General features: G+C 36.4%; 1 protein-coding gene across 16 annotated transcripts in view; it reads left to right on the top strand.

The window, feature by feature from the left end:
* Positions 1-23,552, top strand: part of tmod (tropomodulin) — a 78,831-nt gene that overhangs the window by 39,735 nt on the left and 15,544 nt on the right. For 12 of the 16 annotated variants that reach the window (XM_022063408.2, XM_022063421.2, XM_022063426.2 and 9 more), the window contains exons 2-8: positions 14,314-14,466; positions 16,102-16,269; positions 16,769-16,892; positions 18,169-18,389; positions 19,634-19,788; positions 19,967-20,063; positions 20,651-20,798. In XM_022063408.2, the coding sequence (XP_021919100.2) occupies positions 14,314-14,466; positions 16,102-16,269; positions 16,769-16,892; positions 18,169-18,389; positions 19,634-19,788; positions 19,967-20,063; positions 20,651-20,798 (1,066 nt within the window). Of the gene's footprint in view, positions 1-13,593; positions 13,717-13,816; positions 13,835-14,052; positions 14,074-14,313; positions 14,467-16,101; positions 16,270-16,768; positions 16,893-18,168; positions 18,390-19,633; positions 19,789-19,966; positions 20,064-20,650; positions 20,799-23,552 lie in introns of those variants that run through there. The other 4 variants (XM_087343169.1, XM_087343167.1, XM_087343173.1 and 1 more) reach the window with 4 other exon arrangements.

The raw sequence follows: 23,552 nt of genomic DNA, 5'->3' as shown, positions 1-23,552 counted from the left end.
ATTCTTGTCACCCATGTTAGATATGTGTCTAAGAGCTTCCTGAAGTGGCAGCATTTGTAGAATAGCACAATGTGTCATATAGCGTTACCAATTGGAACTTTTTAAATTAATCGTGTTGCGTGTTATGTAATTTCAACTTATTCCTGAGGTCCACACAAGAAAAAACACCTACCCGCCACAAACATGAAAATGGCTTTTATATGATGCAGTAACAATCAGTACAATCACAAGGCATTCATGGATAACACATTCCTCGGTTAAAAGCGTAAATTCTGAACACAATTCTCTAACATTTTGTGATAATATTGGATTCATTATAGAAAAATAGTTCTGGGCATTGTCCATTGTATGATACATGCCTATATTTTATATACACGACGTTTCGGGGGTTGAATCCGCTTCTGTCTTCAAGGAGTTTGTTGTCATTATATTGGCCCTTATTATAAGTGACACCTGCTGGGATCGAACCCTGGACATTTATAATGCTGGTCCAAAGCATATCAGTATAGTTCTAATTGTTAATGAGGCAGTCTGTTTAGTTACGTTTTATTTATATTTTTGTCTATTATATTTTCTAAATTATTTTCTTATTTTGCTAAAAAATATAATTATGCTGACTTACACGTTATTGATGGTCAGTGAGTTTTATTTTTAAATTTAAATCTCTAAATACCAATGCTCCTGAGAAATTCGCAGCGATAGTGGTAACCTTGGCCGTATACTACAGCTATGTACATTTTCTGGTCACACGCCACGTCCTAGTTCTTGAACAAGCAACAAAAAACATACTTTTCTCGCTCAGTCACCTTCCTTACATTTGTTTCAAATTAGAAACAGAGCAGAGTATCATTTGTCACAACGCTGGACGTTTCCGCGATGAGGAAATCACATGGTTGGCCAAACAAACGAAGCAGAAAGCGAGTACACTAAATTGGTTTGAAAATGATCAGAGCCGATTTTCTGCTGATTGAGATCAACGACCCGGATTTTTTTTCTGAATAACACAACTTTCTCTTAATGATTATTTGGATGGGAAATTTAATTATTGCCTACGGCAATAACTCCATGTAGCACAGTCCTCCTTGAGAGGCCAAATAGCACGCTAAACTAGTCAAGAAATTTACCGTCTTTTCAGTTCATTAATTAATCATCCTATACGATATACATCTGTTGACAGCATCATTTAATAAACCATAAAATTTGTAACTAGCGACCGTATGGATGTATAGGGTGGGAGTGAGTACTACAAATGCTTAATATAGAAACCTGATTTATTTATAGATCCTAACTGCTCCTTGTGAAATGCGCAAATGTCTTTGCGTTCTTTTGTGGAATTTAATAACATAACACAAATCTAAACTTACGTTTTGGTTTGACGTCAGATTGGTGGCAGATAACATGCTCACAGATTCTATATCAATCAGTTCTTGCAAGTCAACAAATGGAAACCTTTATGGTGCTAATTTTTTATGTATCTGACAAATTTAACTCAGGCCCGACTACACAGTGTAAATTATGCGCAGAAATGTTCTAAGCTTTATTATTGCTTTTTATTTCATGGTCGTCTCCCATATAAACTACAAAAATAAGTAGGCGTCACATGGTCTCCGCAGTACGTCTTGCTAGAAGGTAAATTCAGTGACTCAAAAAATTATTCAGAAATTAATGTGGCCTCCCATCAGTTAAGTTTATTTTTTTACACCACATTAATATACCAAGAAATTTACATATTTATCACATATTATTCTGTACCGTGTTAACATGTCCTTCTTAAGAAAATACAAATTAAGTTATTCAAAACAGTCAGCGCTTAACTATGTTATTATACCTTATTGGATGAGCAAAAACTTCATGGATAACCTGTTACTGTAGTATGCCATGTTATAACATATTCACTACAACCCATCACTGAACCTGTCCTCACATCCTCTTTCTTTAAAATCCATTTTAACCTCCTTTCTACGTCTATGCCTCAGAAGTTCGCTCTTCCCATGAAGTTTACGGACTAAAATGTTATACGTATGTCTCATCTCTCACATGTCTTATACATGCCCCAACTTATTATCCTTTGTTGTTTTATTATTATAATAATATTTATTGAAGTTCACAGACTAAGAAGATCGTCATTAAGCAGTTTTCTGTATCTCCCGAATAGATATTTATCGTCGTCACCAGTCTCCGTTAACGCATTCATGGGTTATGAGGGAATGTACTTTTGAAGCCCTGCTTCTATAAACTGATCTGATTTGCATAAGAATTAGAACAGTCTTAGTGAAGCAGATGCAAGTTCGAATGACATATCAGCTTACTGCTCGTGTTTTGATATTAATAATACTGAACTCTTATGTTCTACTAGCATAGAGTTAATTTAGTTAGATAAGTATGTTCCAATATTTGTAGCCCAAATGCCAGAACTTCTTATACCCCGCGTCCGTCTTGTGTTATGGCGTATATGAAGGTGACGTCAGTTGTTACCTTCAACTGGTCACCTGTTCCACGTCAAATCGTGGGAGGTCGTGGCATTTTGCAAATGTCTGAATAACTTCATTACACAAAGAATGAGTATCGTAATGCAAAACATTGGAGCCAAGTCCAATGGTGGTGGGCAACTTTGATAGCACAAGCAGTAACAACCTTGGCTCAAAGTGACGGACCCAGAATAGCCCACAGGCAGCTCGAAACAAGTTCCATTTCCTCTCTTTTGAGTCTAGTGTCGGCAGGTTTAGCTTTGGAATCCTCGGAACATTCTCATGGGGCCCTATTCATTACGTGAAAAATAAAGTCTTGTGATAGAACGATATCCGAATGTCCCCTGCCCTCGAACTAAGTAACGTTGAACTCACTGAAGAATTTTCGTGACTTTAGAGACAAACCCCACATTTTTACTATTAAACCATAGCAATCAACAGAAGTCAAGTTCAGAAGTTTATTGTTCATAAATTCAATTATTGTCACTACAAAATTTTATGAGAATATTTATATTAATGTTGGTGTTGGTGTGTTAATATGTTATTATTGTTTTTGTTCTTATTATTATAAAAATTAAGACATCTAAAACTGTTTGTATGTGTTTGAATATTGGTCTTTCACATTAAGGAAACAAAATACATTGAGAGTGTTTGAGTAAGGGGTACTGAGGAGATTATTTTGAACTAAGAGTGATGAAGTGACAGTAGGCTGGAGAAAATTGCATTGTGAGGAGCTAAATAATTTGCGTTATTCACCGAATATTATTAGGATAAACAAATCAAGGAGGATGAGATGGGCAGGGCATGTAGCGTGCGTGGGAAATATTAAAAAATGGAACTTGGGGAAACAAGTGAGTGGATAATGTTTGAATTAATCTGGTTCAGGATAATGACCGTTGGCGGGCTGTTGTGAACACGGTAACGAACCTTTTGATTTCATAAAATACGGAGAATTTTATGACTTGCTGAACGTCTGTTAGCTTCTCAAAAGGACTCAGCTCCATGCAGTTAGCACTAATCTACCATTTGCGTCTTGTTCGCCAAGAGCCTCCATTTATAAAGCTGATCTGAAATAACTTTCAATTCATAATTTTAATGAAAAACGTTATATTAAATGCTAACATAAGACCACATAATACTGCTGTAATGGCGAAATCAAGGAAGCTACGATTGTAATGGGGAAATTAGTTATGTACACAGAAGTTTTATGGAAAAACCTATTAAAACCCTCTTAGAAGACCGAGTTTTTAGGATAACATTAAGACGTGAATGGAAATAGCTGGAAGTGGCTCTCAAACGTTTCCAGTTGCTGACTTCATTATTAACGATGTCGGCATTTCGAATTTTGCTGTCATACTGTTAATTGGCTTTCATTAACTTCTTTTAAAGAGCCTGGTAACACGAAACGTCACCAGTGCAACTTCTAATCAAATATAGTTTGACTAGCAGTTTGCAATGTTACGTGAACTTCACTTCTAGTAGCTGCTGTAGGAAGAGAATTGTTGATATAGGCCGTCTGCAAAATTCGTTACAGTCTTCCTAGAACTCATGCGTCTGGTTGACTTACATGTTTTTCTTCCTGAAACTATAACTGATCTAGACAAATAACTCGTGTATGAGAGAGAGAGAGAGAGAGAGAGACAGTAAATCTAGTTTAAAGCAACATTATTGTACAGTATTCTCGTGGAAACACTGAGCTCGATCAAACAAGATGGCCTCTCTCTCCTACCCGGGAATGAAGCCAAACAAAAGACATAAACCACCACATTCGGTTGCTACAGTACAGAAATCGACTTACACTTATGCCTTCTCAACGAGCGTTGGGAAGGAAACGGTTCTTTTAACTATTGTCCGAGAAAGGTCAGCTGCTAGCAGCTTTGGACTGTCTGTATTTTGTCGTGTTTCATTTTATTGAATGTTGTTAGAGAATGTCGATTTGCAAGAATTTGTTACTTCCTCTGTATGTATGTATGTATCCAATTGTACAAACCGATATTTAAAATTACTAACAAATAGGCTACTGTGATCGCTCAGTATTCCTCTCGCTAACTGAGAATTGGGTTGAATATTTACATTTAGAATTTACTGTTATCGCCTGTGTCAACAGACTAGTCTTCATGATGTAACGAAAATTACAAAAAGTTACAAGCTATTCTTTTGATCTTCTGGTCGGTCCTGTTGGCCAACAATATTCTGTGATATATGAGTGTCAATATCGCAACTCTGCATTAAGAAGAAAACTTATTTAATTATTATTTTAAAAAAGTAATTGTGAAGGTTAAAAGGTTTTATAAATACGTTTTAGAAAACTAAGCGAGTCCATCTTAATTTTACAGATCGACGTTCTTCTTTTTGAGCTGTTATTCGCTCAGCCGGTCAAGAAATCCCTCGCTTTTTAATAGAACCCTGTGTTTAATTGCGTTTTGCAAGGACCCGCTACTTGTTATGCTGAACTAGTTAATGCTTGTCCACACTTTCATATTTATTTCTTTCCATTTTATATATGCCTAAGTTTCCCAAGTTCCTTCAGGTTTCTCGAATACAATTTTGTGTACATTCCTAATTTTCCCGTACGTGCCACGTAGTCCAGCCAATCCATTTGGATTTGAGCACGTTAATAATATTTGATGACGAGTAAAATTTACTAAGCTCTTCAACAGGCATTTTCTGTAGTCTCTTGTACTTGCCTCTGCCTTAAGCCCAAACAATTAATAATTAAAATAATAAAATGTTTTTCGTATAGAAATAAAATACAGTACTTGGCTGATTCGTGAAAACATTCAGTAAAACATGACTGAACTATGTGAGAGTTGAGATTTTACGGCGGTGACGATTTGGAAAAGCGTACTGTCTCCATCTTCACGGTTGAAGTTGGAGACAGTACGCTTTTCTAAAGCGTTGGCTTCAACCGACTAATCCACACGCCAGAACCCAAAAGAACATCACCAATAACTGAACTAGTTTGTGTGCAGATACGTTGGGAGTATTTATCGATAACTTTGTTATCATATGTCAATGTTAATAATCTTACGGCCGAAAATAATTGTGTAATCTCTAGAGAATTATCTAAACCGAATAAATCAATTATAACAACGTTTCTTGTGATAATAAAAGCCATAACCACATTAATACAGGTATATGCTCTATTTGTATGCCTACGTACCATGGACAAAGTTGATATCAATGTTTCAACCGTTTTAATATTGTAGTTCACATACAAATTCACCGGAGACAGGCTTATTAATCAGGGTTACGTAAATATTTGCATTGAGTTCTAGGATTTCTGTGTGGCTGCATAATAGATACGACAAACCACTATAAAATAAATAGGATTAGATTATGTCTGAAGATGATAAATTTACCGACGAAAGACATTGAATTAATGAGATAAACTTGAAAGATATTATTTTGCGATACATAACTACGAAATCCATGTAACAGAGCCAGTCTTCAGATCTTATTTTTTAAATAAATAAACGGAAACAGTTTATCTCTGAATATAAAATTGGCAGTGGGTAGACGAAGACAAGCTATATAGCATACAAATGAAGATAATGAAGGTAATATTAAAAATGAGGACTGTGTCCTCAGAACTAGACTTTGGGTAATGTAGTGGTCAGCTTGCGAACGTTCCAACCTCTGGGCTGGTGAAAATCTGTTTACAAACGAATGACAAGAAAGGAAGAAATGTTGTTGAACAAAAGTTTGAAAGCTTTAACTAATTTCATTGCTATTATTATTTCGTGTTAATTCAACATTAATGACGTCTGTATGAATCAACCAATCACCTACTCAACCAATTAATTAAGAAATGATAAGCTGCTACTTATATACGTTGTAAGTAATTGAACAAACATAATAATCGATAAATTATTTGTTTTAAAACCATTGATTTACTCGAATTATATATTTAGGAAAAGAAGTCTATTTGTGCAAAATACCAGCGAATATGTTACTGCGGACCTTCATCGGTAAATGATATCGTATTAACACTTGGAAGTAGTAGGTTATCTAAATGGAATTTAAAAATTTGGGTCCTACCTTAAAGAAAACACACCGGCTAAACTACAAAGATCAGTTGGTTGCTGCTGCTATACTTGTTTTGAGAATCATGTGGCGTATGACGTGCATAAGACTACATACGGCAGTAAAGTCTTCCCGTTTAAGTTAAACCTAATTTCGAAATTTACTGTACAAGACGAACGTAAAACCTAATTGAAATAACAGCAATTTATTACCGCAGCAGCGGCAAAAGCAGATGGCCGTGTGGTTATTTCCACTTTCATTTTTCTGCTATAAACATCGGCTTGTTTGGCTTACGCCACGATTTGCTGTCCTTGAAGTAACTTCCGTACAATCTCTAAAAACTTCTACGCTTTCTGGGTTCTCAAGTCTCAGTTTTCGAATTGTTTTAAAGTAAAGGAAATTCTCATGCGAATATATTTTAGATAACCATAAGTATTTATAATAAAATTAGAGATTTTCCTACGTGCGTCCACCGCCCTATGAACATAATTTATTGTAGTGTATTCCTAACATTTAATTTTATATATATATTTGCAGTCATGTTTTGACTGTAAGTCATCATCAGTTATTTCCATACTATGTAGTAACGTACGAAATATTTTAAGTCAACCACATTGTGGTGACGGTGGAAAATCTGTGACGTAATGTTCTGTGACTTTAATGTCTATACGCAAAATCTGTAAGCAATAGAATATGATTCAGTCTTTGACCGCCCACGAGTTCAGAACTTTAATCCGTGAGCTAAAGTGCATTTTATTGTCGGGTTAAAATATGCGTTATCTCAATATGGCAGTAACAAACGATTTTTAAGATTCAAACTTTGTGTAATAGCTAAGTGGCTTTTATGATGCGGGATTTTATTTTTCCACTGTGATGAACATGCGGATTGTAGTCTTCTGGGTTGAGGTACAATGTATTTCAGCAGGTGGTTACAAACTTTTCGAAGGAATGTATTGCCTCCATTTTAAAGTGGTAATTGCCCCTCTAAAATTGCTGTAATCATGGCGTTAAAATTTAGAACTTCAAAGTCTATGCACTCATTCGGAATCAGTTCACTAGTTGTCAATTATTTTATTCTTCACTGGCTTTTTTCAGTAGTTTTAAATCTAGATTCATGCTAAAAAGTAAAATATAAATAACGGCTTATTGTTTAAATCCTTGTCTAGGCTAACCATCGAGAGGCCTGTTTAAATGTTAATGTGTTTTACGGTCTAATTATAAATTCTCTTTCCGGACACTGTTGATATCTCTGTCCTGCAGTCTACATAGAGATCAATGAACTTTTAATAAACTCGCTTTCAGTTTGTTCCAAGTAAGTTCTGGGCTGGTATCTTAAAATAGGTTGCGACAGTAAAAGAAGAAGACGGACTGCTTTGGTTAGGCCTGCTAGTGGTCGTTCTTGTGGCCAGAGCAGAAACCCCAAATTCGTGTGTATGGAGTCTGATAAACATACAACATGAAATTTGTTGTAAGGTTGCACTCAGAGTCACTCTATAGTTCTTGCAGTCAATTCAAAAATTGTCTTTATAATTGGCAAGGAAGGGTAATTTAAACTCTTGAGACGGGTTAGGAAGTTGCGCTTCGAAGATTTCCGTCTTCTGGGTTGTTGCGCTGTGTAGTCTGGTCGATGTTTACCAACGTTTCGGAGGTCATACTGCCTCCGTCATCAGGGCGATTCTTAGTATGAAGATTTCTGTCTTCTGGGTTGTTGCGCTGTGTAGTCTGGTCGATGTTAACCAACGTTTCAGAGGTCATACTGCCTCCGTCATCAGGGCGATGAGTATGAAGATTTCTGTCTTTTGGGTTGTTGCGCTGTGGAGTCTGGTCGATGTTTACCAACGTTTCAGAGGTCATACTGCCTCCGTCATCAGGGCGACGAGTATGAAGATTTCTGTCTTCTGGGTTGTTGCGCTGTGTAGTCTGGTCGATGTTAACCAACGTTTCAGAGGTCATACTGATGACGGAGGCAGTATGACCTCTGAAACGTTGGTAAACATCGACCAGACTACACAGCGCAACAACCCAGAAGACAGAAATCTTCGTACTCACCGCTGTGAAAACCTCAAATCATACAAGTTGCGCTTCGTTTACGCTTGACTTCCGTCTGTCTTATCTCATATTGAGAACGATTTTACGTTCTGTGTTAAGGAAATTCAGTTAAAACTCCTAAAACTTTGAGTTCTTGAAGAGATGAAAAATATCCTATATGGGCCATTCAATAATATTGTCACTGAAATTAATTAATGTGAATCGACCTTACGCTTGATAATCTCATATAAAATTTCCTTCGTACAGTGTCATCCCTTTCTCTTTGCCTCTAGTATCTTGGTTAGCCGATCGTAACTGAATGTGGATCATTGCTATCAGCAGCTCTTGAGCTCACAACGTGGTCACTACAATTGTCATAATAAATCAATAATTTTATTTCGGTACAGTGTGTTTAAAAGTTCAGTTGCTCTCGTTTGTCACTAGACTGAATCGTCCTATTTAAATGTTAAAGGTGGCTTTCTTCTGGTATGTTGCGCCTGAAAATTTGAAGAATTTTACCGACGTTTCAGAAGTACTTGCTGTCTCTATCGCGATCGCCCTAATGATGGATGCAGTGGCCAAAATAAATGTGTCGAGTTGACTTTTATATTCAGCATGAAATGCTGCAAACCCCAATTCCTTTACAGCTTTGTATCGTTACAGCATTTTGTTAATATTTCAAAAATCATGTAAACAATAAGGTCGTTGTAGCGGTCTGGATAGTTTGTAGCCTAACAGTATATGTAAACAGCAAAGCAAGAGGCAAGAAATGCCACATACCTTTATTTTGAATCAGATTGAGCCGCTGGAAGCTAATTAAGGTCTTCAGAAAAAACTGCAAACAAGAAATGTAATATAAAAAGGCAAGGACTGGATGCAAGTTCGATGGACCAGTTATTTTAGGACCTCGAGGAAAGGCGAATCAAACACGTTAACTGCGGTCTCAGACCAACACAGATCATGAAACTCTTTTCACTCTATGACGAATTGCGTGCCCAGGGGTATGAATGGCCGGCCTTAACAAGAGAGACGTAAAAGGGATGAGAGAAATTAAAGACCGGACAGTTCTGTAGTTGTCTGGAGGTGTGACTAGCCGAAGAACTGAAGTCTATCTTCGTCTGGAGTTGTGTATGATAAGCTGGAGGACAGAAAAAGTGGTTTAAGAAAAGTGAGACTGTCCTCACAGCTGATAAACGCAGATGTATTATATTTATTAACTCAGTATACCTACAGCTGTATGTAAAAGCAAAACTATAATAAATTTCAACTGAGCTAGAATTTTTATGAGATCTCAGGCATAATTCAATATGGCAGTTCCGAGAGCCAAAATGGCAAAATCCTTATTTCTCCCCAAGAACATGACACATATTAGAAGCATAACGTGTACCGGAACAGTGGCAATATGTGCCTTGGTGAGAGCGCTATCCCATTCGTGTTCAGTCCTAAGACTCGCCACTAATCTTAAAAAAATTGTAGACCCACAATGACAACAAACCACCTGAAAATGGCAGTCAATTCACCCCCTGTAATGTCGTGTCCAAAATATACCAGTTTTTCAGACAATTGGCAATGCCCAATATAATGTTGTCAGTCTGTAATAACTTTTAAATAAGAATAGAATAGGAAGAAGACGCACTGGACCGGTGATAGCTCCTTCTAACGGACTCAACTGAGTAGGTGTCTCTTATCCTTCATTTTACCTGATGACGGAAACAGATCCAGTTTCCGAAACGTTTTTTTATATCAGACGATCGACAAAGTCCAGAAACCTAGTAATTTTAAACGTATTACGTACATCGTCGTCAAAACCCTTCAAAATTGATTATCTTCCAGACTAACCCCTTAGATTATGTTAGAGGTAACGAGCCTTAATTCTGCATACATTTTTCACAGAAACAAACGTGTGGAACCTTTTAACGGTATAATGGGCGGAACACAATCTCAGCATTAACACCCGTCGTTACCTCTTTGCTAAATCTGAATCATTTCTGCTGTAAATTAGCGGAAACGAGAAGGGATTTCCGCTCAGCTGGGCGTAGGAACTTGTCACCACACCTGTGCAAGTTCCAGGGTCAATATCACGAAAACATAGCATCGTATTCTGGGCGACGACCCTTCGTACGTGTCGCTTTGACGTAAGATTATGAGTGTCCTGTCAGAGGAAGCGACTCGCGTTACAGTTCGTTTAAGAAGCGCGTTGTTTGTTACCTCGCCCCCAATTTTGCTTTAATTTCCCAAAGTGAGCTGGAAAATTGTTGTAAAGATTTGTTAAAGTTCGCCCCGCCAGCCCATGGAGTAGTGCTTAGTCATAAATCAGAACAGGTCATCCATTACAGTTGAAGAAGGAGAAGAAGATGCGATATGAAGCTTACTAACATCATGGAGAAGAGTCCTTCTTGAGAAGCTAATAGTCGCTAATCTAGACTAGACATACCCTGCCTTTAATACAACATAAACGTTCAATGAAGTCATGAGATCAGTGACTGGGCGGTATCGTGAGACAGATGAATGTAATGAATTCAATTTATTTAAGATTCGTGGTCTGTTCCCTTCAGATTTTTGTACAAGTTTTTGTGTGAATTTATCGTATAATCTAGCTGATCCTGATTTGCTCATCCTGATAATATTTAACCAACAGTACAAATTATTAAGCTCTCCAGTGTTTTATTTATATTTGATAATTATATATTATCTATTAATTATTTGCAATTATTTATGTATGTTCCTTTTTTACGTTTAGGATCAAATATTCTTCCAAGCAAGACATGAAGTTCTTATAAAATCTGCTTTGAACATTAAAATATAAAATCTGCGAACTTTCATGTTTCTTGAAACGGAAGATTGTCCGGACAGACTTAGATCGCTAGTAACTCCTGTAACCCAACCTACGAACAACCAACTCAAATACATAGCAGTGAAATAAAAAACTATTTTGTATGTGTGTAAAACATGAGTTTCGAAGAAAATGCAGAGGAGTGGTAACATTTGGACCTGATAGAGACGACGTAACAAAATATTAGAGAAATTACATAAGACTCCTCCACTGGCCCCTATCCTGAGTCAGATCAAAAGTCCATTTTGATATTACCGTCCCAAGTAAGACTAGGTCTTTTGAGTGGCCTATTCCTTTCAGGGTTTACAAATTTCTCATTTTACCCATGCGTGCTTCATACCCCACCCATCTCAGCCTCTTTGATTTTATCATCTTGAAAACCCAGAGGTCATAGTTGATGTGACATGACCTCTGATACAAAGAGGTCCTGCCAGACTTTGTAGTGACCACGAGGTCTTGTCACACGCGCGCCATGTTGGGAGGCCTGCAGAAGGCCAGTGGCCGCAGCCCATCTGTCTCTCTCTTTTTCCTATCCCTATAAATAATCTCGTGCACAGATCACCAAGTATAGGGTGTTGGCCGGCTGCCACTCCTTCGGAGTACGCCTGCAGCCCTCCTCCCCCCCTCGCCGCTACTGTTCGCTATTCTTGGCTTTGCGATTTTTTGTACACCACTCGCTGATCTGCCGGCAGATGACCCTTTCATCTCTGCCGCTAGCGTTGAATATGCTAACACGTGACCTTGGCCTTACATTATTAAAATTAGTAAGATCAGCTGATAACGATGCACACGTATTCAGCCAAAGACACAAATACAAGAAGTTTGTTTACAGAAACGCCTGTGCCAGTCACATAATACAAGAGGGAGTTCAAATTATCGCACTTTGATTCAATTTGTTACTTTATAGGAATTTAAACAGTGACACCTTAATTTTATTCCATATAAGTGCGCACATTCATTATTATATTTTCAGGTAACAAGCAGTAAATTAAGATAATAACTGTCTTCTGGGCTGCAGCGTAATGTAGTCTGGTAGAAGTTTACCGACGTTTCAGAGGTACTTGCAGCCTCTACCATTACGGCGCTAGAACCCAGAAGACAATTATTTTCATACTCACCGCCTTGAGAACCTCAATTCCTACTAAACAGTAAATTATTAATTTTTTGTTGAAAACAGATAAACTGTTTATTCCCGTTTATTATCATTTCGGTATTTAGGCCACTGATTAAATTTAACGTGAACTTCACTGGAAATTTAAATTTAATTTACATATTTTTCAAAATCTTTCTTTAGGTTTGGCGTGTATTATTAGTCAATGTAGTCATTTATCGCAGATGCAAATCTGTTGTAAATAAAAGTTATACTTGAATTGCCATTTGGTATCACTTCCTCATGAAGTTTTAAAATTCACATGTAACATTTGTTATTGAGATAGAGTTATACCAAACAGTCTTTCGAAATATGAAAAATTACAAGTCTAGTGATGGTGCAAAACTTATCTGACAGCTTTAACAAAGTACAAAAATCCATTCACGACTCGTAAGGCATATAAATTACAAAGAGGCTATAATGAATGAAATTTTATAAAAATTAAAATTCATCCAACAGCAGTAAGAACAACTTTCCATGCCATATTAATTCCTATTCCATTTTAAGTGGTTTGTGCAACGCAACGTGCGGGCGTTGGAACGAAAATGGCTGTTCTTCGAATATACCGAAGAGTGAAAACTGAAAAAGAAAAGAACGCCGTGGAATTCACCACGAAAGGAGCTTGGGTGATTAGTCAGGATAGTAACTAGACTGGGGGCTGTGCGATGGGCCCTATTCCTCGCATGGTCTGATATATTTCTCATCGTCGCTGTGTCCAGACTTCCTATGGGGCGGTCAAAGTAGTCAGGGCATGAAGCCCACATCCATTTAGTGCAAAGGTCAAGAATCAATAGAATGTCTTCATGGCGTGGTTTAATAACGGGCCAGGGACAAATTTACCTTTACTTTCAGTTATGTATCAGTTCTTCCGCTGAAGGTTTAATACTTTCTGTGGTCTATGAATATATTGTAAACGTCAGATAAAATTATTTTGTCGTAACATTGCAAATTATGTTGTCTATAACTGAATATCGTTCAACAATAACAGACGGAGAACATTTTTGTAAACATGTTTTTTGACGCTGTTAAAGCAGAGATGACGTTATCATGACCAAATATGGCGTCGAACTTTACTTCCAACAACTTGTTATCTAGTCATACTCGTGGTTGAACCAAGTGCTAGGAGTGGGGAGAGGCCCATTGTGCTGCCGAATGTAAAGATTTCTAGAAGAGTTGGAGAAGTGGGCGTAGGTGTTTGAAGCTTTTATGATGTAATTAATATATGTATGGATTATTAGTTAGTGCTGCATCTTGCCTAGTGTATTTTGGGCCTCAAGTGACGTCAAGACGACATCGATAGAAATTGATTTGTGTTTGAATTGATGTTAGGTACACCAGCTGGTATTTGACGATGGTGTTTTATCGATCGTGACCCACTAATTGATGTCACAAGGGCTTCTCTTTTAAAAAATAAGTTAATAGTGTGTGTAATAATAAGCTATGTAGTTGGTTAAATGGAGAATTACAGTTTGGAGTGCATATTTGTGTGGAGATACGAAGAACTGAATATGCGTTTTGTTAATCTGTACCAAGTCTGCGCCAAGCCTTGATTGACCCTGTTCAGGACGGTAATTTAGGTTTCGAGGTTGCCAGAGAAATTAGTGTATTGTTCTGCAGTTTTCATTCTCACACTCTCACAGACCTTTTGGCAATCACACTGAAGAGAAGGAATCATTTTGGTATTCTGTAGAATGAAATGTCATCTTCATGTCAAGTTGCATTTTAACTTGGAGTGTGCTGGGTAACAGATTCTAAGAGTTCAGTGGTGTAGGTTGACATACTAAGAACGATTTCTTTATATATTTCAGACTTCGTCAACTACGACGACAACAAAGATGACAACAAACCAAAAACTATATGGAAAGGACCTCAGTGCTTATGAAGATTTGGATGTTGATACATTATTGTCCCAACTGTCTCCAGAGGAAATAAATATCCTTGCCAAGGAAGTGGACCCTGATGTGAGTACAGTTTTTAATGTCAGTTTCAATAAAAATTGTTTTGTATTAGAAGTTGAGTGCAGATGTGGTTAATAGTTAATAAGTCTTTAATTTTTATTGTTGATGCGGCATTTCATGTTAGGTTATGTTTCTTTTCATTCTTTCTTCCTCTTTGCCCTTTCTGCCACTTCTGTTTATAGCATAGTTAATTTGTGTACAATTTTGCCCAAACATGATTTGTTTTACCATTTTCTTCATCATAATCTAGACTACATTATTTTGGGTGTCTACTTCCATAATGGTAAGTATTTAAAAGTTCAATTTCTTTCTGCAAGAAAAGTGTTTTTGTTTAACATGTTATTCAGTTAATGATGTTTTAATAACCCAACAATGTACATCAGTACACTGTGTGGAAAGTGATCAGAATTAATCTTAGAGGAATTGATACATATAATTAAGGTTGTTTTATCTGTGCTTAAACCCAGTGCCGTGATGACATGCTGTATTTAAAATTACTGCCATATTTTGGTGGTCAAATATTGAAACATATTCATTAAGAAAGATTGTTTCAGTCTTTTCATCAGATTATTCCATTGCCTGATATTAGAAAGCAATAATTCAATTCAATTCAGTTCATTTACTTAAGTGTTTGCCAACAGCAAGAAGCCAATAATAGTCTAATAATAATAAATAATGATACCTAGTGCATGTCTTTGGTTAGTCAGTAGTACAGATTAATAACCATGTCTATAAAATTTCTATCACATTAACATTCATTTCTTATTGCTATAAAAGAGACTGGTTCTACTAATTTCTTTTTTTGAAATATTGTGTTCTCATAAGTGCAGATGAGTTCAAATATTAGGGAACAGTGGTAACAAATCAAAATTTTATTTAGAAGGAAATTAGACCAGATTCAATTTAGGGAATTTTTGCTACCATATGGTTGATAATTTTTTGCCTTCCATCTGCTATTTAAAAGCATAAATATTAAAGATCATACCTCCTGTTTTGTACTGGTGTGAAACTTGATCCCTCATGTTAAGGGAAGAACATAGTTACATGATGTTTGAGAACAGGAAGGATGCTTGGGAGAATATTTGGATGTAAGAAGGTTGAAGTGACATGAGGCTGGAGGAAACTGCGTACTTGGAGCTCCATAATTTATACCCTTCACAAAATATATAATATTAGGACCCATTGATTAGGATGGTGGGTGAACTGCAGTTGGGGTGTGGCCATGGTGGCAAACAGGAAAATTCCTGAAGATTTCCATCTTCTGGGTTGTTGCGCTGTGTAGTCTGGTCAATGTTAACCAACGTTTCAGAGGTCATACTGCCTGCCCTGATGACGGAGGCAGTATAACCTCTGAAACGTTGGTTAACATCGACCAGACTACACAGCGCAACAACCCAGAAGACGGAAATCTTCATACTCACCGCTGTGAAAACCTCAAATCTTACAGGAAAATTGTTACCCTTTTTGGGAATCAAACCCTGGTTATCCAGCATGTAGCCAGTGACTTTACTGATTGAGCTGTTCTGACATTTGAAGTTAGAGGAGAGTGTTATGAATTAATGGCTGGAAATGTTGAAAATCTCCAAACCAGATAGGATATAGATTGATTACTAATAATACTTTTATGATGTATCACAGGACAACTTGCTGCCTCCATCACAGAGATGCAGCTATGCTTGCGACAAGGATCCTACTGGTCCGCTGAATCGAAAGAAACTGATTGAGCACATCAACAAACAGGCTCTGGAAACACCAGATAAACCAGAAGTGAAGCCATATGTTCCAGGCACGATAAGAGGGAAGAAAGTAAGTGTGATACAGTTTGATACTCAGAGATTACTGCAGTGATGTATGTAGACTTCCTGTCTTTGTTTCTTTATCATTCTGTTTATGGGTTCTCCTATTCTTATGGTGTGTTATTGTGCATTTCTGGTAGTATTGTATTGGTTAAAGTAATTAATAGCTTTAATTATTCTTTATCTGCAGCTGAGCTTTAGATTTAGGACTGTTAGAAATTTTTATGGCATATTATAGTAAACCTGTGGGGAATTAATTAATTTTTACCCATAAACTGGCATAAAAGCGTCATTCTTGTACTCATTATTCTTATGATATTTTAAATCTAGTAATAAGTTATAATTACTTGTACATTGACTGTTGTAATGCATTTGAATTGTACAGGACTAGTAACATGCAACATATCTGTAGAAACAAAATATGGTTACTTGAAGAGTTCAGTTCAGCAGGGCTGTTCAGTGTAGAATGGAAACTGATTTAAAATGTGTGTCTTCTTGATTTTTACTAGTGGATTCCTCCACCTCCATCAGTAAAGGAGAGGGAGGTAGAAGAGCAGATCACTATTGATTTGGGAGATGAGTATGAACATGCTCTCAGCGCAGCAACACAGGAGGAAATTATTGATCTTGCCGGTAATGTATGCTATGTATGTGTTCACTGATAAACTGGAATGCATCTATCATAGGGACATCACTTACAGCACCTCTTAGAAGTAGGCAAGTTGTTTTTGGTGTTTTTCTGCAGCGATACTTGACTCAGATTGGGAAGGTCTTGTAGCACGTGATGGTGAGTCATGCAGTTTCAGCCATGAGCTGGGAAGTGACATTTGTATTCTGGTTTATCAGTGAACTGTATTTGCTTCCATTAATTGAACTTGGGTTTTTCAATTAGATAGTTGGGCTCATAGGCTAATGTAGTAGTTAATTTCAATTGACTGTGTTGTCACATTTCTGTGATGTTCAACATTTTTTATTTACAAGTTGTTGCATTATGCATTTGTTTTTGTGCCTTTTTCTTTCCATTTTTTCCTCTAAAGTCTGCTTCCCCCCCACCCCTTCAAAAAATTCTCCCACATTTCCTGTTTGTTTTGTTTAAATGTTTCCTCCATTCTTGCACGTAACATACTTTGATCCTGTGCTGACAGTTTCCTTAGATAATGAGTCTGCTTAGTTATTATGACTATGATATAATTATTTTTTTGTCTGATTTTCTGTTATTTACCAATGTGGTCTGCATTGTGATTACTTGATGGATTAAACACTTGGCAAGGAATGAAGCCGTTATGACCAAAGATTACTTTTGCACTTCGTAGGATTTGAGGTTTTCATGGTGGTTAGTACGAAGATGGCTGTCTTCTACCTCCATCATGAGGGCAATAATCGCCCTCATGATGGAGGCAGCAATGACCACTGAAACGTTGGTAAACTTCTACTAGACTACATGACACTACAACCCAGAAGACGGCCATCTTCATATTTCTGCTCTCCAAATGAGTTATAGTCTGTCATCACCTAGTCCAGACTAGACAGGGTCATTTACAGAACTGGACAAAAGGATTACAGCAGATTGTGCTTTCTAACCAAAGTCTGCTCTGATGATAGAGGCAGTATGTTCGTCCATAATGTTGGTATCTACCTGCAAGTTCACACTGTGTTACAATGCAGAAGACCAACTTAGTTTGATGTTTAAGTTTATTAATGCTCCTCAAATGAGCAGTTTTTCACTCGCATTACTGTATGCATTTCACAGGGGTTTTTTTTCTCCAGACCCAGTGTATCTTTTCTTCTCTTAAGTCTTTGTATTTCTGTGTTCATACCTTTTATATATATATAAAATACATTTGTTATGCATTGAATGTCATTTAGCTGTGAACTCTTAGGAGCTGCATATGTATATATGTGGTTACAGCCATTCTTGGTTTTCACTCGATGATGAATCAAGATCAGTATCATGCATCCCTGCTGAGTAAGGGTCAGCCTATTGGCCTGGGTTGGGATGGCATCACCAAAGCATCACAACCAAAGCCGTACCCTGCGGATCCTCCCAACATGACAGATCCAGATGCAACCATAAAGCAAGTTCAGGATGATGACCATACTCTTATTGATCTCAATTGGAATAACATTAAGGTAATATAATATACTGTCTCCTGTCTAGAAATGTGAAAATTAAAGTGTACGCAACTATAATTTTATCTGTGTTTTATATAAATGTGAAACTTGGCCTTCCACTTTAGGGTGCTTGGAATATTTGGACCAAAGAGGGGGGTGCAGAAGTTTGCAAAGTGGGGTGCTTTATAATTTGTACTTTTTAGCAAATGTTAGGATGGTCTGATGAACATCGCATGGCAGAGCAGGCAGCATATGTGGGAAAGATGAGAAGTCCATATGAAAGTTTTAGTCAGAATACCTGAAGGGAAGACACTGCATGAGAAACCTAATCATAAAGTGGAGGGTAATATTAAAATGGATCTTAACCTTCATTATTCATAAATACAGGATTTAAATTTATGTACGATGGGACTGATGTATGGACTTACACTCCACTTTTTAATGGATTGGTGTTCGATTATGGAAGAAAATGGCCATGTGGATTGTATGAGGGCTGTGACATGACCAATAAAGTGTGAAGAAATATGGTTAGAGAATTTAGCCTGGATTCATCTGCCCAGTGTCAGGTTCTTGTGAACATGTTAATGGACATTTGGATTTGATATAAATGGTGAGGAAGGAGTTTGTTAACAATTATAGTCCTCTTACTGAAATATCTGCTAGAACAGTCATATGCTACATTTACTTCTGTACTTGGGGTAATTATGACCTGAAGTGAGATTTCACCAGGACTGTGTGTTGGAGCAGGGCAAGTAAAGCAGGAAACATATTGTGTGTAACTAAAACTGTTGAAGTCATCAAGAACATTTATTGTAATTATTTTAAAGTCAAAGAGCTTACATAAAGCAACACAACAGATTAATGAAAATCCTCTTTAAGAGTTTAAATTGAGACATCAGTTGGATTTTTAGGTCTTCTTTATGCTTCAGCATAATTGAAAAAATCGTTTGGGTCCATCCATGTCTTCTTGAGTCTTTAGGCTACGGTCTTGCTGCCATCTATCAGTGGTCTTGGAAACATAACTTGAGAACAACTGTTCCAAGTTTCGTCAAATTTGGTATGGTGATTGTCATTCTTGATGATGTGTTGCCTGTGATGACACCGGTGTCCTCTAAAGAGTTCTCCTATCCAGTCTTGTTTTCTTATGAAACCTTGTACAAACTTACTGACATACACTGTAAAAGTGTCTGTAGCATTCATTGTAGATAATAATATAAACATTGCCATATACAGTTTTCTTATTGATCACATTTCTTACGCAGAATATCTCGGAGGAGAAGTTTACTCAACTGTTTGAAGCACTTCCTAACAACACGCATCTGGAAACGTTGAGTCTTACAAACACCGCAATGACAGACCCTACAGCTCTGAAACTAGCAGAGGCACTAGAACACAATAATACCCTGCGTGTTGTCAAGTAAGCATGTTCATTTGTGTTATATGTATTGTTATTACATGGGAAGGAGCTTCTCATGAAATAATAAATAGTTTATATAAGATGTGTACTGAAATTGTAATTAAATTATGAATATGGATGTATGTTTGCTGTGTACCATCCCAGTAACCCATGCTAATAAAGTTTATGCTATTTTCAGCGTGGAAACAAACTTTATCAGTCCAGCAGTTATTGTCCGACTCATCAAATCATTGCTCACTACGAAGTCCATTGAGGAGTTCAGAGCATCAAACCAGGTAAGAAATAATTGTTTTACAGCAATTTTATAAATTAAATAGTGAAATAGTGATAAATGGATGTTAGTCAGTTCTATACCTCTCTCAGTTAATTTGGTTTCACATCCATGCAAAATTATGGTTTTGTGTTGTCTTAATCTTTATTCTGTTAGACAGCAGACAGGAGGACAGAAGATTATCTACATGGTAGCAGTCTTTCATTGAATCTGTTTTGCTTTTATTATCCTCGTGAATGAAATTCTGATGTGTTAACTTTGTCTCAGAAATTAAATCTTGGAGACAATGTCAGAGTGAATGTGCCTATTTTTCTTGACTTTTTCTTTGTAGAATGAGTATTTGCCATGGAAGGATATTCATATTTTCCAGACTGGGTTTGCTTTCATTTTACAGCTGCGGTTTCATTTTTACAAAAAACATGTTTCTTTATTATATATCTGGGTTAAGACGGTAGTTATTTTCTTTAGTTTCTTGGAAATTGTGCTAAAAGATTTATTTGTGTAAGAATAATGAATGACTAAATGGTCCAGAAATTATATCTTATTTTACATAGAATTAAAAGAAAACAAATGAATGTGTTGGTGTTTTAGCGCTCCCAGGTACTGGGGAACAAGATTGAGATGGATATAACGGCGCTTGTGGAACAAAATCCCACTCTCCTCAGGCTTGGTCTGCATTTGGAATATAATGATGCTCGACACCGCATTGCAATGCACCTGCAGCGCAACATAGACAGGAGTAAGTACTTGCCCCACTTTGTTGTACATACTGTCACAAGCATTGCCAACATCTGCATCTAGTCCATCCACTTGCACGTGTCTGATGGAATTCTGTATTTGAACTGGTGGCAATTGCTTTACTGGATATATTCTATGTTTTTTGGGCTGAATATTGTATTATTGCAAGTTTATTTATTGTCATTAATTTTAATTTTCAGCAATGGGTCATGAGCAGGGTACCTGAGCTGTAATAAGTAAATGTAATATTTCATTATACTGAAATTGTTATTATGTTACTTGTACATAATTTTGTGTGTATGTTCCATATTTGTGTGTGCACCTGTAAGTGCATCACTGTACATGTTTCCTTGCACTTAGATTTTCTTTTTGTTTCTGTGATTTGATTTTACTTCTTTTTTAGTTCTGAAACAGTAATTGAAGTTTATAGCATTCAACAGATATGAAACAGACTGAAGTCAAAGATTACAGAATAAGGGTGCATTGGGGTACATCTGTGGAATATTTCATCCTTTCTTTGGGCTTGGTAAAAAGTGCCTGTAGGTGATGCAATTTTTATAGCCGCATATTCAGTGATCCATGTTGTGGATAGAAATAAAATTGTAGTTTAATTTGTGTTTGTGTGTGGTTTTTAGCTTTCGTTATCCTGCTTAATGCTGTGTGTTAGTGGCTTTCCTTGTAAATTAAATAATGGTTCAAAATCATACCATCTCAGGTTGTGTTGTGGAAGGAAACAAATCTCATTATTGAATTTTGGAAACTGAAAGGTTGTAGTAGAACTACTAATTGTATATTCATTCCTGTAGTTTATTTGGTATAAAAATTGATAGAGATCTTGTGCTATTATTAAATTGGTCATAAATTGCGCTACTGTTCCAAATTAGAACCTTCTAGTCTTCGTCACAATAAAATAGAGTATTAAAAAACAAATTTCAAAGCTACTACCCAGAGTTCACACTGTAGTTTGTTATTGGACAATTTTGAGGATGTATTACATTGAGGTCTTTTAAAAATACATAGATAATCTCCATATATTTTATTTGTATGATTTAAAATTATATTATTATTGCAATCTGTGATAGTGTGACTTGGATTTTGAGTAATAAAGTATGATTTGACAGAGTTATGGTTACTAGCAGATGTTTACAATGCAGATTGTGAGTAGTTTATCAAAGTGTTTCAGTTATTAGGTTTTTGTTTGTATGTTTTACGTATCTAGATCTCTAGGTTTTACTGCCCTTATTCTGGAAATATCCATGTTACAGATTGCTGTTGTGATGCAGTTATTTTCTGTTTACAGTAACTGGGAATTCTGTAGTTATTTTGTTTGTGGCATACAGGTGGAACTGTGGCTGAATTATCTTTGTAAAAATATTGCTTTTAGTTTTACACTGTTCCGGGTATTTTTAGTATGAGGATGGGCATATGTTTTGCTGTCATTAAATACAGTGACCTGATTGTACATATGACTGGTGTTCTGAAAATTGGATGTGGTTGTGTAGAAAATAGAAACTAGGTCATAAATTCTCAATTGGCACTGGTTGTGAAGTTGTATTATGATTATTTTCCTGTGTATATAACATTAGGTCAACATAACACCAGCAAACAGCTATGGAAGAATGGAGTAACCAATAAAATATAAATTTCTATTTCTGGTACCTTCTGTTCAATTTTCTTTTATAAAATATTATTCTTAGAATTGTCTTATATAAAATTTAAAAATCAGGAAGACAATAACTTACATATGACAATCTGTTGTACAGATGGACTCATAACACACTTAAACGGATCACTGCTTTTGTCGTATTTTACCACCGTTTATCAAGGCCGTATGGTTAGCACTGCTGCTTCATGTTCAGATGGCCCGAGCTTCAAATTCTGGCCTGGAGACCAGGTACCCTGACTGAGGTTTTTCATGTTTTTCCTCAGTCCCCCCAGTAAAATCTGGGATGATAACTTAAATTAGGCTGTGACTGCTTTCTTTCACATTGATTCCAATTCATTAATTATCCTATCATTCAATGCTGTATAGTCCTGAGCTACTGGAATTGTTAAACAATCTACAAATAAATAAATATGATAACTTGTGTCTAAGCCCTGAGGCAAACACATATTTCATCTGTATTTTGCAGTTGACTTAGAAAGCGTAAAAGTGTTTGCAGGGTATTTCATCCAAAATTTGTAATTTTTAATGTCCTTTTGCTTAGTGTTGCCACTTTGGCATTCTACATCAACCGTTTGAAGCTGAAGCTCACTTAAATAATATCTAATTAATTCAGTCTGTACTGGAAAAATAACACAATGCCTAATCTTTAATTACAAAGAACAGTTTGTTAATGCTGTTTAAGGAAATAATCGGTTTACTCTGTGAATTATATGAAATACATGAATGCAAAATGCATAGTTGTTGACTGTTAAACACATACACATGGTTAACATTAGGCTTTAAAGGGTTAATCATTCTTTCCCTTGATCACCTGACCAAAAGTGGCATAAGGGACATAAGGACATCGTGTTTCATGAGAGGAAAGCAGCTCACTTCGACAGTGTTTTTAGGTAATTTCAACATCACCGGTTGAGAGTAAATATGTAAATGTTCTTTATATAAATGTTGATGAGTAGCCAGTATACATGACAGTTTAAAAAAATATATAAAAAATGTTATATAAGAAATTTCTACATTTAAATGGAATTTTTTGTTAATCCTGCTCACATTTACTACCTTTGCTAATGAGGCTAGATTACTTCCTTGTAA

The sequence above is a fragment of the Zootermopsis nevadensis genome, unplaced genomic scaffold (assembly GCF_977971745.1).
Source record: "Zootermopsis nevadensis isolate Lab colony 2312 unplaced genomic scaffold, Znev_1.0 Znev_ptg000001l, whole genome shotgun sequence".
In the NCBI taxonomy this organism is placed as follows: domain Eukaryota; kingdom Metazoa; phylum Arthropoda; class Insecta; order Blattodea; family Termopsidae; genus Zootermopsis; species Zootermopsis nevadensis.
The sequence above is the reverse complement of the archived record's forward strand: the minus strand, read 5'-3'. Positions and strand labels throughout refer to the sequence as shown.